The following is a 15009-nucleotide window of genomic DNA, read 5'->3' as shown; positions in this document are numbered from 1 at the left end:
CCTGCAGAAGAGAAGAATGAGGGGGGATTTGATAGCTGCTTTCAACTACCTGAAAGGAGGTTCCAAAGAGGATGGCTCTAGACTGTTCTCAATGGTAGCAGATGACAGAACGAGGAGTAATGGTCTCAAGTTGCAGTGGGGGAGGTTTAGATTGGATATTAGGAAAAACTTTTTCACTAAGAGGGTGGTGAAACACTGGAATGCGTTACCTAGGGAGGTGGTAGAATCTCCTTCCTTAGAGGTTTTTAAGGTCAGGCTTGAGAAAGCCCTGGCTGGGATGATTTAACTGGGAATTGGTCCTGCTTCGACCAGGCAGTTGGACAAGATGACCTTCAGGGGTCCCTTCCAACCCTGATATTCTATGATTCTATTCTATGATTCTATTCCATCAAGGACACATTTACAGTAATTAACTATGAATAAGTGGAGAGAAAAATACTGCTGCTGAAATCATCTAGCAAGAAAATGCAATAAATATAGAATTTTAGATCTAAGTCTTTCCAAGGTTATAAATAGAGTATACAAGCCCTCTTGTATCATATCCTCAAGTACAGACATTCAAAACTAGTACATTTTACAGTTTTCTTGTTGCATTTCATTTTGGACATTTACTGTATCTTAAAGAACTTGCGAGTGGTTTAGAGGATATTTGTATCACTGTTTCATCAGCGCCAACTACACCTCTTCCAAAATGCCAACACCAAAACAAACAGAGAATGATGCAAGAATATTGCTTCCAACTTGTATCAGTTTGGTTTTTCAGCACATCACAATTTTGATACTTTATCATGAACAATGATGGAACGGCTAACTTCATATATAACCGGACATATGAAGTAACAACTACAAGCAACAGAACTGTTTCCAGTATAGTAGTTCCATTTCACAGCGGAACAGTAGGTCATGAGTTTTGTTGTCCTTAAAGTCTTCCAAGCTAGATCTAAAATCTTCATATTATATTTATGCAAAGCACTGTGTCACATGTTAAAAGCAGTATGCAGGCTGAGAGTTATATTGCAAAGACAAGTCACAGATCTGTTCTAGCTTCTATATTGGGAATTAGATAAAAAATATGCTATATACTTATAGTCAGCAAGACAACAATACATTAAATGCGTGTGCCTTTAGAATTTTCCATTTTTGTGAAAAAATTAAAAATATTTGGCCATGAAAATTTAAGTGAGAAATTCAGTGATCTGAATCACAATGAACTGATTTGAATCCTGGCAAAAAGGCTTGAATCCCCAAAACACTGGAATGTGTTTGCAGAAGATTTCTCTCTTCTTTGTAAGTCAATGGGCAGAATTCTGCAGCTTCAGAACTATACATACATTCCATTCCATAGCCTGCCTTCAACATTAACATTTTGCTTTAGAAAAAAAGCCCTACATAATCAGTGAATGTGATCATGTTAGTTTTAAAACTACGTATAACTCCACAAGAAGCAATGGTAACAAGGAAATTGATGAGCACAATTGATAGATTACATTATTTCTTGTTACAATAACTGTGCTAACAGTCGGGGTCCTCACTGCATACCAGTTATTGCTGCCTAAGTGTATTTTAGAGTAGTTTTGAGGAAGTTAAGAAAAGATTACCGGCCGTCCATGTTGACTTTCATAGTACAGAAGACTTTTTTGGAGAGATGTTTTCTCTTCTGCCAAATGGTCTTTTGTCATTTTCTGTTAGACAAGAATAATTCACATCTATGTCAAACATACAAGTACCTCTTTTCAATAGCTTCTCTACATTAGGCAACTTGGCAAATGATAGGCATCTTAGCAAATCAGAAAATTTAGTTATATTCCATATATTCTCTCCTTATCTAAAGAAACAGAAATAACATACACTTGAATATTTTGGCAAAACAAACTAATGTGCTGCAATGATGCATTTTTGGAAGCCTAATATATTAGTGGCTTAAAAGAGGACATTCCTGAGAAGAATTACAACCATCTCCTTTCCACCGCAAGTACAAACAAGAATATAGTTAGAAGAGAGAAGTTCTGAATAAAAACATGGCTTTACTCAGAGACATCCTCAAAATTAAATGATATCTGAAATAAATCTAATGGTCTTGCCAGACAGATAAGCTCACCTACTGATAAAATTACATCTGAGATGACTGATGTTTTATTGCTCTTTTAGACAGTATTTTAAGCTGTTGTTTCTAAGCAATGTGAATTTAGACTTACTTTTATGTCTTCTGGCAAGCATCTTTCAACTCGTTTCTCCTTCAGTCTTTTCAAAATGAGTTCAAGCGTAGCCTCCTTCGTAGGCTTCTTCTCTTTCTGCACAACCCGGGGTTCATCTTCATTTTCTTCATCTTCATGGTCAAGAGAAGAGCCAAAGCTTTTTGGAAGAGTGTTACTTCGTGGACGTGTTTGAGGTATGAATTCTCCATCTGAGCATTTGTGCTTTTCATCTGGGATTAAGAAAATTGCCCCATCCCAAAGAAGAAAGATTTCAAAAACTATTTAGAACAGACAGATGACAAAAGAAATGATAGGATGACATAATAAATGTTATTTATACAAACTACTTTCAATTAACCCTTCCTGATGTCTCAGAGACAAGTGTAAACTACTCCTGATTTTGGAGAACAAATCAGGAGGATCCAGAAGTTAAATGATTTCTACTACCCCCAGGGTTGTTCTTGAATGTGTAAATTATTTCAGTTTTAGTGTGAGACAACTTATCTTGGTCTGAAAACAAAACTCGTGCAACATTCCATACCTTTTATTTGTTTTCTCAGTTTGGTAAGCTCTGTCATCCACTTTAAAACCTTTGGATTGGCTGCAATATCACTATAGGAGGGCTGGGAAAAAAATACACAAGCTACATTTGCACAGGGGCAAAGAGAACCACAACAAGTTTGTTCTCTAAAGCTTGTTGAGTGAAATCTTTACAAATATTTTACATTTTTACACTAGATAGAGCATTCTAATTAAGCTGTTCTTGTTCCTCTCCTTCTCCACACCCACATTATCTCATCTGACAGCTCCAACTAACCTGCATGCAGGTCAGTGCCAGTCCTCCTTCAGTCTCAGCACTGGCAGCATGCTGCCTACTACAGATGTTTTCCAGTCTGAGACAGGAAAAGAGTGGCACGCCTACAGATAACATCAGGAGAACAGAGTGGAGAAGATGGGTGAGTTCCAGTAGGAGAAAGCCCCTGCAGGGACTCACTGAAGGATACGGTCCCAAATTAACTTCTTTCCATCTGCCAGAAGCCCACCCACCCATCATAGCACGCCCTATTCATTGCCCCTACATAAAAGCTGGGCAGATATTGCCAGAATGTCACCTTTATTCACGCTGGAGTTGTACCTTACTCCACAAGTAGATGTTAATTTTAATGGAACTGCTTGTGGAATAACTTTCAACGTAAGTAAGGGTGACAGACTTTGGCCTTGAAAAATTAAAAAAAAGGGGGTGGGGGTGATATATTTTTTTAAACATTGTTAGGATGCTAACTTGCAGACTAACAACTTACTTTACTATTTTTGTCCTTTTCAAATTGTTCCTCAAATTGTCTTATTTTTTTCTGCAACTTCTTGACCAGCTGATATGGTGTCCTGTCTTCCCTTCTGTCATCTTTTGAACTAAAGGATGCTCTTCGTGTTCTGAATTAATAGTGAAAAAAACATTCAAAAGTTTTGTACCTTTTAAAGACTGTAGCACAGCAGTTCCCAAACTGTGGGTTGTGACCCCAAGTGGGGTCACTCCAACACCAGATGGGGGTCACAGTAATCTTGAGCGTGCAGAGGACGCCATTTTACAAAATGGTGTCCTCCACACAGCATGACTTCACATGCACCATACATGTGCAGTCATATCGCATGGAAGATGCTATTTTGCAATACAAAATGGTGCCCTCCATGTAGCATTACCTCACACACCATACCTGATGTCACTCTGTGTAGAGAATGCCATTTTATATACCAAAATGGTGTCCTCTATGCAGTGTGACCTTGTACATACAGTGCATGCAAGGTCATGCTGCATGGAGACACCATTTTTAACTAGTGTCTTCAATGCTGTCTGGAGTCACACACTCAACACAGTGGAGTTTCACAGTCACATGTGAAAATGGAGTCATACAGGGAAAATGTTTCGAAACTGCTGCTGTAACCAGTGCAAGCAACTGTATATTTATATGCATTTCACAGGTCACATGGAATTCTGCAAAAGGTACGGACCTGTTTTTATGACTAAGCAGAATGAAGAGGAAAACGTTCCTACCTATAAACTTCTTTTCTCTGACATTACATTGCCACTAATTGTCACTGTAAGGTTGTACTCTGCTCAGATGAAAACATGAGCAGTTGGAAAAGTTACCAGTCAAGTGTGGAGTCACATCTCTTGCCACAAGATGATTTCATCCCAAAAGCTGTGAACTATGACATCTAAAAACTATTATGCTATTACAGAACTCACTTCTACAAGGAAAACCATAATCTTTCCTTTAAACACAAATGTAAGGATCAGGCTGGTGAAAATGGTACCTCCAAATAAACAGGCAAGACATTTAATTTATTCACAGAGAACATGTCCATCAATCCTCACTACAGAAATAAATTAACAGTAAAACCACAAACAGGGAAATAAAAGAATATAAAAAAATATTCTTATTCTTAGTGAGTTCTTCAAGAGATTTTCCCTTGACCAACGAGTTGCTTCAATGCACACTTACTACTCTCAGGTTGGTGTCTGCTACAAGTGTTATTATTTTAGATTGCCGGAGTGCCCAAAATGTACGGAATTCTTTATAAATACAGAGGAAGACATCCCTGCATCAAAGAGCATTTGTTCTAAAAACAGTTCCTTTGATGGATTTTGTAGCAGAGGCCCCTGCCATACTGTTCCTGGCTCATCCATAACATCAGTGATTCAGAGACTGACTGAAACTCAGATTAGAAAATACAGGTTAATTTTTTGTATGACCAACTGTACAGGAGAAACAGCATTAATCAGAACAATTCAGGTGTGTGCACGTGTTTAAAAGAACAACCCTTGTCTTACAATACCCGGATATAGGGATTCTCTTATCTTGATGCCCTGGGTAGTGATAAGACATTGAGATAAGAGAATCCCTAGCCCCCAAGTACTGTAACACTAGGGTTGTTCTTTTAAACATGCACACCTCTGAATTGTTCTTAATTAATGCAAAAATAACGATTCTGTAGTACGGTGATCCACTCTTCCAAAGCACAGATGATCACTCTTCTAATGCCTAACTGAACTCCGAGATGAGAGATGATCTGACTGGGTTAAAAAGCTGTTCTTTCTTCAGATTATCAACAAACCCATTCATCTCAAATCCTAGATTATTCTTTGGAGTTATTTATTCTCTGAAGTTTTCCTTGACCAAGATGCTAGTTAAGAAGGGAAAACAAAGATTCCCCTGTTAGACTCAGTGATAGCACAAATACAAATATCCTTTTGGTGAAAAACACAAAGCTGCTGAAAATAAGCTATCAATTAAAATACTAGTAATGATTTTACCAATTAAAACAGCTTTTAAGTTTCACATGGCTATCAAGATACACATCCACCAAATATATAAACCCTACAATCCCTACGGTTTATTAATGATATATTTGAAGATGGAGTCCTCATGCTGCATTTGGATTTCCTTGTGCATTTGTTCAGCTTCTTGGGATCCAATACGGCTGAAACTCTTCCACACTTCAAGACCAAGAATCAGTAGTTACAGAATTTCCACGAATGCACCTGTCTGTAGTATACAGAACAGGGTATCATTTCATAGCTAGCAATATTTGGGATATCTGGTGCTTCAAAGATTTCACATGCTTGATTAGTGTTACGAAGGGTATATATTCTTATTCTGTATAGATCTGATATGCACTTTTCTGAGATTGTACTCATCAATTTGCACCATAGTATAGGTCTTTCCCAAACTTTTAATTTTCTCTTGACTTTGGTGAGGGAATGGGAAGAGACAAAACTTTTCATGTCAAAACATTTAAAGCTGAACGAAGAGTTAGAGTCTCATCTGGTCTTTCCTGTTCTCAGTTTCTCGAAGTCCTGGAACAACTATTTTCAACACACATTCAATCACTTTTTAAAAACTACTTTTCAGAGTAATAGTATTGGACAGAAAAGGACACTGAATGATTGGCTCTCTTTGAGGGTCATGCTCCCCTAAGCAGATTACCACCATATAGAGAATTCGCAACTCCTTGAGTTGAAACTCAATCATTCTTCACAGCAGAAAATACTAGGGGTTCAGACCCTACAGCTGAAGATCTTAGGGATCCAGTGGAAGTAAGGACACCCATACAGAACCCAGGTGCCTTCACATTGCTGGCAGCCTCCCATCTCCCCAGTATCTGCTTGACAGCATGATTCCTTCAGAAACTGTAGTGTTAAGTGCTCCCCCTAACCACTGCTACCTTCCAACAGTTCTTGGGAGCAAGGGCTTTTCCACAGCGCAGATGCAGAACCTAAGCTGTTATTGCAGGCTTGGGCTGAACAAGCTTGTACCATTTTGCTCTTCATTGGGTGTGATGGGTATGCCACATAAAGCAGCTGTCATACAGCTCTGTCTGCTTCCAGACTGTGAACCTAGACTTCAGAGAATGCCTCTGCTTCCATAGGGTTCCGGTCAAGTAAGGTTCCATGCACTAAAGCTGGCCCTCCTACCTTCCACACTTCCTTGCCCAGGTCATGTGCAGGTTTTGATTCTCCTGGGCTCCAAAAAGCATAGGAGAGCAAGAGGTCCTTTGGCTTTCAATGGACAAAACAAAATTCTAACTCAAGCACCTTTGCCTGCAATTTCTTCAACAATTTTATTTAATAAATTCCCTCTTAAAAGTTTTGCTAATGCAAAAAAAATTCTTCGCACACATAATGCAGGGTTCAAAAGAGTACCTAGGGAGTACCTTACACAAAAGAAGCTGCCAAGACTAACATCTCTCTTCAGAAAAGTCTTTTCAGATTGTTCCACCAAGCTACCATACCAAGGCCCTTGAATAAAGGAGGGTATAAAAGTCTGTATTGCTGATGCTTCAGTACTTCAAGGACTCTTCAGTCTTCATGCACATCTCATCTTCAAGGCTAGAAGGTCTTTGCTGATTGCATCCTTCTCCAAGGTTACAATAGTAGCATTCATTTTAGAAAACTGTAGACAATGCAACTTCAAACATTAATTATCTATTCAGATGCTAGCCCTCTGAAGCTCTCCAGTCTCAAAGATGAGGCTAATAGAAAGTAGTACTTTTTCTAGACCCTGAAAAAAAACACTCTGGTGATTTCTTTAGTGAACTCAGGACATTTCTTTGCCTGCTTCCAGAGACAGGTAAAATACATCTCTGTTCCCTCGAACACAGAGTTGAAAGATGCACTGCAACCTAGAAGATTTGGAAAAAAGTGTTATTCTTCACCCAAGATCCCAAACTAAGGAAATAGCATCTTCTTGTCAGATTCTAATAAGACTTTTCACTGTAGTCAGAAATCTTAAACTAAAATAAGCTTCACAAATATAGCAATTTTAAACTGCCTTTGCTGTCCATCATGGAGAGAGCTTGTGACAAGAACAGGAAGGTGCAGGTCCAAGAGACTTGACTGAAAACTTTTTTCTAAACTGCTCTTCTATTTCAGCAGAGCTGGAAGCAACTTTATAGTGATGATTGGTCGGCCAAACTATTAGGGGCCTCTTTCCACTTACAAAAGCATCTCTCACAACTACAAACTACATCTTTCAAAACCTCTTGTACTACAAGGCACATTAGAGCTAAACTATGCAGCAACAGCCAGCACAGAGGAAACCCTCACTCACTACAATGCCACAAACCTCTCTACCCTCCAGAGAGTAACCTAGGGCTGCTCTCCCCACAACTAGCCTCCTATAAGTCTCATCCAAACTGAACTCCCGTTCTTCCCCAAGTGACACAAAGTAGCAGCTGGGAAGGAGGTGGAAAGTCTCCAAGTCAGATCGGTCTGTGGGGAAGTCCAAAAGAGATACAGTTGGGGAGCTGTTAACATTAAAACCAAGCTGAGGAATGACACAAGGCAGGCACATCCCCTGCTGTGGGGATCTTACAGTGCACAGAAGCATCAGCCTGCCCTGCCCCTACTCTAGAGGAGCTCCAAAGCGTGCAAGAGGAAGCCCCTCTTTAACAAGCTCACCAGTTGGAGGAGAAGCCTGTTCTACAGAGCTCTATAGCTCAGTCTTTGCAAGAACTCTGCAGGACAAGCACTTCTTCAAAAAGCAGTACCCCAGCACCTGCTGCCTTCTTCAGTTTGATCCCTTTAAAACAAAGCTCCCTGACCAACTAGTTTTGGCATAAGGAGACACTTATATAGCAGTTTTACAAAAGGGAAAATTATGTGATCATTTGAATGGCCACATAACCACATAATACACTTGGACCTTCAACTAGTCAACCAAGTCTTGAAAAACTTGAGGATCTACAACAGAAAGCTGAGATACAACAACAATTATTTTCATGCTAACCGTTTTTTCCAAATTACACTAATATACACACCTAACAAAAGAAAGTGCTTTTGATGAGGAGTCTAATGTTTCTGGATCATGCAAGAAACGCTGGCTTTGTCCAAAATCCAAACTACGATGTGACAACACTGGGTGACAGTCCTCCTCCAAAGGATGACTATTCATTCTTCCAGCTTGTGGGGAAAGCTGAGCTTCTCCAGATTCACTGTCCTCCTGCCAAGATTTAAAGGCAGGAAATGGCTCTACAAAATACAAACAAGAACACAAAAATGGCACTAGTCTATTAAAAGAGTAATAAAACAACAGTGTCAAAAGGAAAAATAAATGAGTATCCAATGCTTAATCTTGTATACTATAAACAATATGTCACACACAAAGTGAATAAATATAGTGAAATACATTAGAAAGCTACAAATTCTGTCAGGTATTTCAAAATATATCTAATGGGTATGCATTTGTTTTACAAAATCAACAGCACATTCGTGCATTATTTCTAGACTTAAGCAACTTGGAGACTATGGGAAGTATGCATTTTTGGTAAGAGTTGCAGAAAAATTACAGAGCAGATGGATTTCCAGAGTACTTGACCAATTTATTTATATAGTTATCCTCTTGACATTTGAATAGTGCTAGGTAAAATGGACACTATCAATTAGTTTAGGAGCAATATTTATTTACTTAAATCCATCTCTACAACGATGGGGGGGGGGGTTAAATTAATATTTATGTAGGCACTACACAACTCCAGTCTTCTCCATGTGTTGATCTGCAGTCACAGTTCAACACTACTCCTGAAGCTATGCTGTGCTGGCAAAATTGTTTTTGTTGTGAACAAACAAGGAGGTAAACATAAAGGAGTTACAAATGTCAAGCTCCATCAGAAGCAAGGAAACTATTTGTTGGAGAGACTGCTTTTAAGCAGGGGATTACAAAACAATAGAGAATCTTTAAAAGGTTTAAAAAGTTAAAACCTTAACAAGTCAGTTGATAGTGTCCTTTAAAATTCTGAAATATGTTTTATTGCCCAGCAGTTTGCTTATATTTCTAAAAAATATTTCATTTCTCTTTTCAAAAGGTAACAGAATCTGTATTTTCCAGTGAAAGTCTGGAATTTGAAAACTGAGTTCAAAGTGTGCAGAATGACAATAAACCCACAATGTAACATTTAAAAATAACCCTTGTACCTGCTTCCCATTGAAAAAGAAATTCATAACTGTTTGAACAATTGACTTGTAAACATGAGTGTAAGATACAAAAAGGGAAGCTTTTTCACTTGAAGATCAGAATTGTCCCAAAATATGGGAAGAGCAGGTGAAGGGCTAGTTAGAAAGCAAACCATAAACCATCAAAAAGGCAGATAACTGAACATATGGTGAACCATACTTACCCTCCCCTTCTCTCTGCAGATGCATTGTTTTGAAATCAATGAGGGGGAAAGTGATAGGGCATGACGCTAATAAAATGAAAAAGAATGGCAAAAATACTAAAGTGAACACACAGCACAGTCAGAACAAACCATACATAACATGTAAAGCAGGAAGATACAGTACCACAGGAAAGCATTCCCACTGCTCAATTACTCATTTGGGCTAGGTCCTGAGAGCACTTAACTCCCAGTAACTTCAATGGCAGTTAAGGGTTCTCAACACTTGCCAAAGGAGGCTGTTAATCCAAAGTCTTTACAACGTTTTAAAAGAAGAAAATCATTTTTGACTGCAATTCAAATAAAAACCCACATTGCATCTCCACATTTTAACAAACACACATGTTCAAAATACAGCTTTTGTTCACAAGTAAGTAATGGAGATCAGTAATCCTTATACACGCAGGACAAATGTGGAAAGCTTCTTCTTCCACCTATCACCCTCCAGTGATAAGATTAAATGATTTATGTCCCCGAGTTTGCTTTTTTCACTATTAGAAGAGCAAGCTTTTAATGCCATTTAAACGAGGCAAGAATCTGACTGGTCACAAACCTTTTAAGATTCTGCCAACAAAATATTATAATGAAAATGAATCCCAATCTTGCAAACAGTTGCACTAATGAAGACTTCTGCATTCACAGGGCCTGCACTCATTGGCTTAAAACAGGATGCCAAAAAGGTCTGCACCAGCATGAGCGCTTGGAAGATTGGGGTCCTAACAATAATTCTAAACAGGACCAGAGAACTAGACATTCCTACCATCTTAAAATAATTTACGCAAAACGGATCAAAAAATTAGCTTAAGAACTGGATATATGAAATTAAGGTATACTCTATATATAGAGAATTCATGAAAACAAAGAAAAATGAAAGCCACATAGGTTTTATCAGAATATATAATGAAAACAGATTAACACTGACGTAGTGTACAACATAATATAAATAAGCTATTGCGAATGAAAATGTGAATTACTTTCTTTAACTATGCACAGGCCAAAATGTTCAAACTTGGATGCCTAACTTTGAGCAAAGATTGAAAACTTGGCCTCAGGGTCCTCAGCATCCTGCGCATAGTTACTCCTGTATCAAATGGTATGCCCTCCAAACTTAAAATTTTACTAGCACCCAAGAGCATAAACTGGCAACTAATCTAAACACATAAATAGAACAAACAGTTTCTTTTGGCTCAAAGCTAACTATTTTGCAAGGTATGGGAGGGAATGTGTGGATTCATGCAGGAAATTATTATTGGTGGAGACCAATTACACGCAAATAATATGCATAGGTAAAATGAGCATTATCAAACAGATGACAAACTATAGTAGCAATTATCTCAAATGATTATCACTGTTTGATATTCTGAGTATAACTTTATACACTAACTGAGATGTGCTATATCTGCTTGATGAGTCACTAATTTATGTACACTTTAGGAATATTTCATTAAGGTTTAAGTCTGGTCACAGGGCAACAAGGGAAGGAACTGTTTCCCTCTTGCAAGTTTGCAATCTATCAAAGATTGCTTGTGATTTATAAACCATTCAAACTTTGTTCTCAAAAACATGTCATCAGAACAGCTTGATGAAAATACAGCTTTACTCCCAACTGTTTGTATTAGACCTTGTACTAATCTGTAAAAAGTGCTGTCTACTCTTTGGTTTTTAAAATAAAAAAGTAGAAGTACATGGACTCTGATTATGCTATTATTGATGGCAGTGAACAATATTTTCCCGGTGTCTCAATTCCATTTAGCCTAGGTGTAGGTGGTTTGATGAAAATTCAGATGTATCAATATCAGAGGAGGAAAACAGATCAAATCCCAAGTTAAGACAAATATTTCAAGAAGTGATGCATGAAAAAGTTACGGTTTGGGGTTTTTGCATCAAATCAAGAGAAGAAATTATATTTATTCATACATTTTAAAACACTTTTGTTAACCCCTACAAAACCCGAACTTCTGAAAACTTGGAAGAAAAGTTTTTAAAAAAATGTTTAATACCTTTCTTCACCTGAAAGCTGAAAAGCTCTCAATACACAATTTTAGGTCTTCCAGTGGAACAGGGAAGACAAGACCTGACATTCCTTATATTTCTAAGGTAAAAAAAACAAGTAGATTTTTAAAAAACTTTCAGGTCTAATCAAACGTAAATTGTGTGGCCAGTGTTTAATACCTTAGTTTTGCAATTCAATAAAATGTAGAAAGATTTACTCTTGCCTTAAATCACTATTAAGGGCAGATGCGCTTTAAGTTAAAAAAATGTCATTCACAAGAAACTACTTTGCTTATATCATTTATAACAGAAGATTAAAGCAAACATTTTCAAAGGAGCCCCAGGGACTTATGTGCCAGGGTTTTGGCACGTAAAATCCCTTAGGATTCTTAGAATATCTCTAGTCTAAACTTGGTGGTTTGCTGCTTGGTTTTTTTTGTTTGTTTGTTTCTTTAAACTCCTGCACAATTATTTTTTTCTTTTCGATTTCTAAAAGTCCTTTTCTTAACTGGGCTGTAGATTGGCAATGACCCCTGGGTTCAGCAGTTTAAAGTCCTGTACATGGTGGTAGTCATACCCAAGTGTAAATAAGCATTCTTCAGATAAAACTGAAGAACACACAAGCATGAGCAGTCAGATAATGAAATAATTAATAATGAAATATTATTGAATAATTATCTGAATAATGAAAACATCTTACTTATAGGGCTGTCAATTAATCACAGTTAACTCAAGCGATTAATGCAAAACAAACTAACTAGATTTGTTAGCTTTCCTCTGGAATGGTGGTTGAAGCATTAAGGGGCATACGAATGTTTAGCATATCTGGCATGTAAATACCTTGCAATGACATTTACAGCAATGCCATGTGAATGCCTGTTCTCATTTTCAGGTGACATTGTAAATAAGAAGTGGGCAACATTATTTCCCATAAATGTAAACAAACTTATTTGTCTCAGGGATTGGCTGAACAAGAAGTAGGACTGAGTGGACTTGTAGGCTTTAAAGTTTTACATGGTTTTATTTTTGAATGCAGTTTTATATAAAAAATTCCACATTTGTAAGTTGAACTTTCATGATAGAGTAATTGCTCTACAGAACTTGTATGAGGTGAATTGAAAAATACTACTTTTGTTTATATTTTTCCAGTGCAAATATTTCTAATAAAAAATATAAAGTGAGCTCTATATACTGTTGCTGTGTTGCTGTATGCTGTGTTGTAATTGAAATCAACATATCTGAAAATGTAGAAAAACATCCAAAAACATTTATAATAAATGTAAATTGGTATATTATTGTTTAACATTAATTGCCATTACCATATATACTCGATCATAAGCCGGTTTGTTTACAAGCCGACACTCCCCCCCCCAAGATGGATAAGTAAAAATGGTAAAAACTGTATGACCCTTTCATATTTCAGGGGTTGGCAGACTTCGGCTCCCGGCCCGTCAGGGTAAGCCGCTGGTGGGTCGGGACATTTTGTTTACCTGGAGTGTTCGCAGGCACAGAGCCCCTCAGCTCCCAGTGGCCGTGGTTTGCCATTTCCAGCCAATGGGAGCTGCGGGAAGTGGTGCTGGAAACGGCAAACCACGGCCACAGGGAAATGCGGGGCTCCATGCCTGAAGATGCTCCAGGTAAATAAAAAGACAATGTATTAGATATTCAATTCAATGATTTCATAGAGTTTAAAATCATCAAATTTTGGTGTAGACCCGTTTATAAGCAGACTCCCGCTCTTTGATGAGTCACTTTTTTACCAAAAATATTTGGTTTATGAATGAGTATATATGGTAATTTTTTTTAATCTTGTGATTAATCTTGATTAATTTTTTCATTTATTTTCATGATTTTGAATACACTGCAAGATTAGAGTAAAAATTACCTTCCCATTTGTCACCATCAGATACATTCTTCAGATCTAGATGTGGTACTTGGATACATACTGCTTCCTCAAGAACATTAACACTTCCATCTCCTGATATTTCTGATTCAGTGTTTGCATTCAGGTCACAAATCTTGTTACTAGAATCCTGTATTTAAATAAACAGTACATTTATTTTCATCATCTGGTAACTGGGCACCAGGAACTAGCAATTGCCAATTCTAGTGCTGCCATTAGTTTTTTTGTGTGGCTTAATGTCTCTCTGCTTCCCTACCTGAAAAATTTGCATATTGTCATAAACCTTCGAACTTCTTAGAAGAGTAACTAAAATTTGTAGAGCACTCTGTATAGTTCTTTACATTTTCAAACAATTTTTAAAAAAAAGGTTAGCCAACCAAAGGTTTCATTTTTCATGAAAGAATATTTTACTTCTAGAAGACTATGCATAGCCATCCGATATGGTTTTCCACTAACACATACCCCACACACACACATGAAATTATCAAAATCCTAACCCAAGTTTGTCGACACAGTGGAAAAGCTGTTGAAAACTTTAGTTTACAAAAATAAGGAAAAAGCAAACGAAAGAAGCAATTTCTTACCAGAACCAATTGTGAAGACATTTTATCATTATCATCAACTGAGTCACAATCTTGCCTAAAAATAAGAGACAGACTGGTTATTGTTTTAAATAAAGATTGTTAGCTGATAGTAACAGTTGGTGATATTCTGCTCTTCACAAATAATGACAACACTACCCTAGAGAGAGAGAGAGAAGGGGACATCTAGGAAACTGGCAAATCGTTAGACATCTTTGTGTGCGGGACTTTACACCCATCGTATAAAGACCATCTGTTATTCTCTTGTTTGCAATAATTGCTAGAACTGTAATGGGATTTCTGAAGAGAATATTTTGCTGCATTGGTGAAAACAACTGGGTAGCAAATATTACTGAACTTAGTATTTTAATTCTTAATTCTGCTCTTCCCCAGCCCAGCACTTAAGATTTGAGCAGTAACAATCAAGACAAGTTCATTTTGAAAAACTTAAAAATATATGTCAGTTGCATTCCCGGCTGCACCAAGGCTGCTTCTGACACCTTCCCCATCTCTCCTTCCCAGAACACGTAGCTGTGCGAATACCCAGTCAACCAATCACGTTTTTGCCTTGAATCTCTCTTTTTGAATGAAAAAACAAGTTCTCTGAACTTTGGATGCCAACACTACA

At 37.5% G+C, this 15009-nt stretch overlaps 1 protein-coding gene across 3 annotated transcripts in view; it reads right to left on the bottom strand.

The window, feature by feature from the left end:
* FAM13B (family with sequence similarity 13 member B) overlaps positions 1-15009 on the bottom strand; it is a 78481-nt gene that overhangs the window by 8286 nt on the left and 55186 nt on the right. For 2 of the 3 annotated variants that reach the window (XM_073355470.1, XM_073355471.1), the window contains exons 12-18: positions 14385-14439; positions 13783-13930; positions 8514-8724; positions 3497-3626; positions 2737-2818; positions 2196-2425; positions 1599-1682 (exon numbers count right to left, since the gene is read on the bottom strand). In XM_073355470.1, the coding sequence (XP_073211571.1) occupies positions 1599-1682; positions 2196-2425; positions 2737-2818; positions 3497-3626; positions 8514-8724; positions 13783-13930; positions 14385-14439 (940 nt within the window). Of the gene's footprint in view, positions 1-1598; positions 1683-2195; positions 2426-2736; positions 2819-3496; positions 3627-8513; positions 8725-9869; positions 9936-13782; positions 13931-14384; positions 14440-15009 lie in introns of all 3 variants that reach the window. The other variant, XM_073355472.1, reaches the window with a different exon arrangement.

Source organism: Lepidochelys kempii, chromosome 8 (genome assembly GCF_965140265.1).
Source record: "Lepidochelys kempii isolate rLepKem1 chromosome 8, rLepKem1.hap2, whole genome shotgun sequence".
NCBI lineage: Eukaryota > Metazoa > Chordata > Testudines > Cheloniidae > Lepidochelys > Lepidochelys kempii.
Note: the sequence above shows the minus strand (reverse complement) of the source record. Positions and strands in the feature narration are given on the sequence as shown.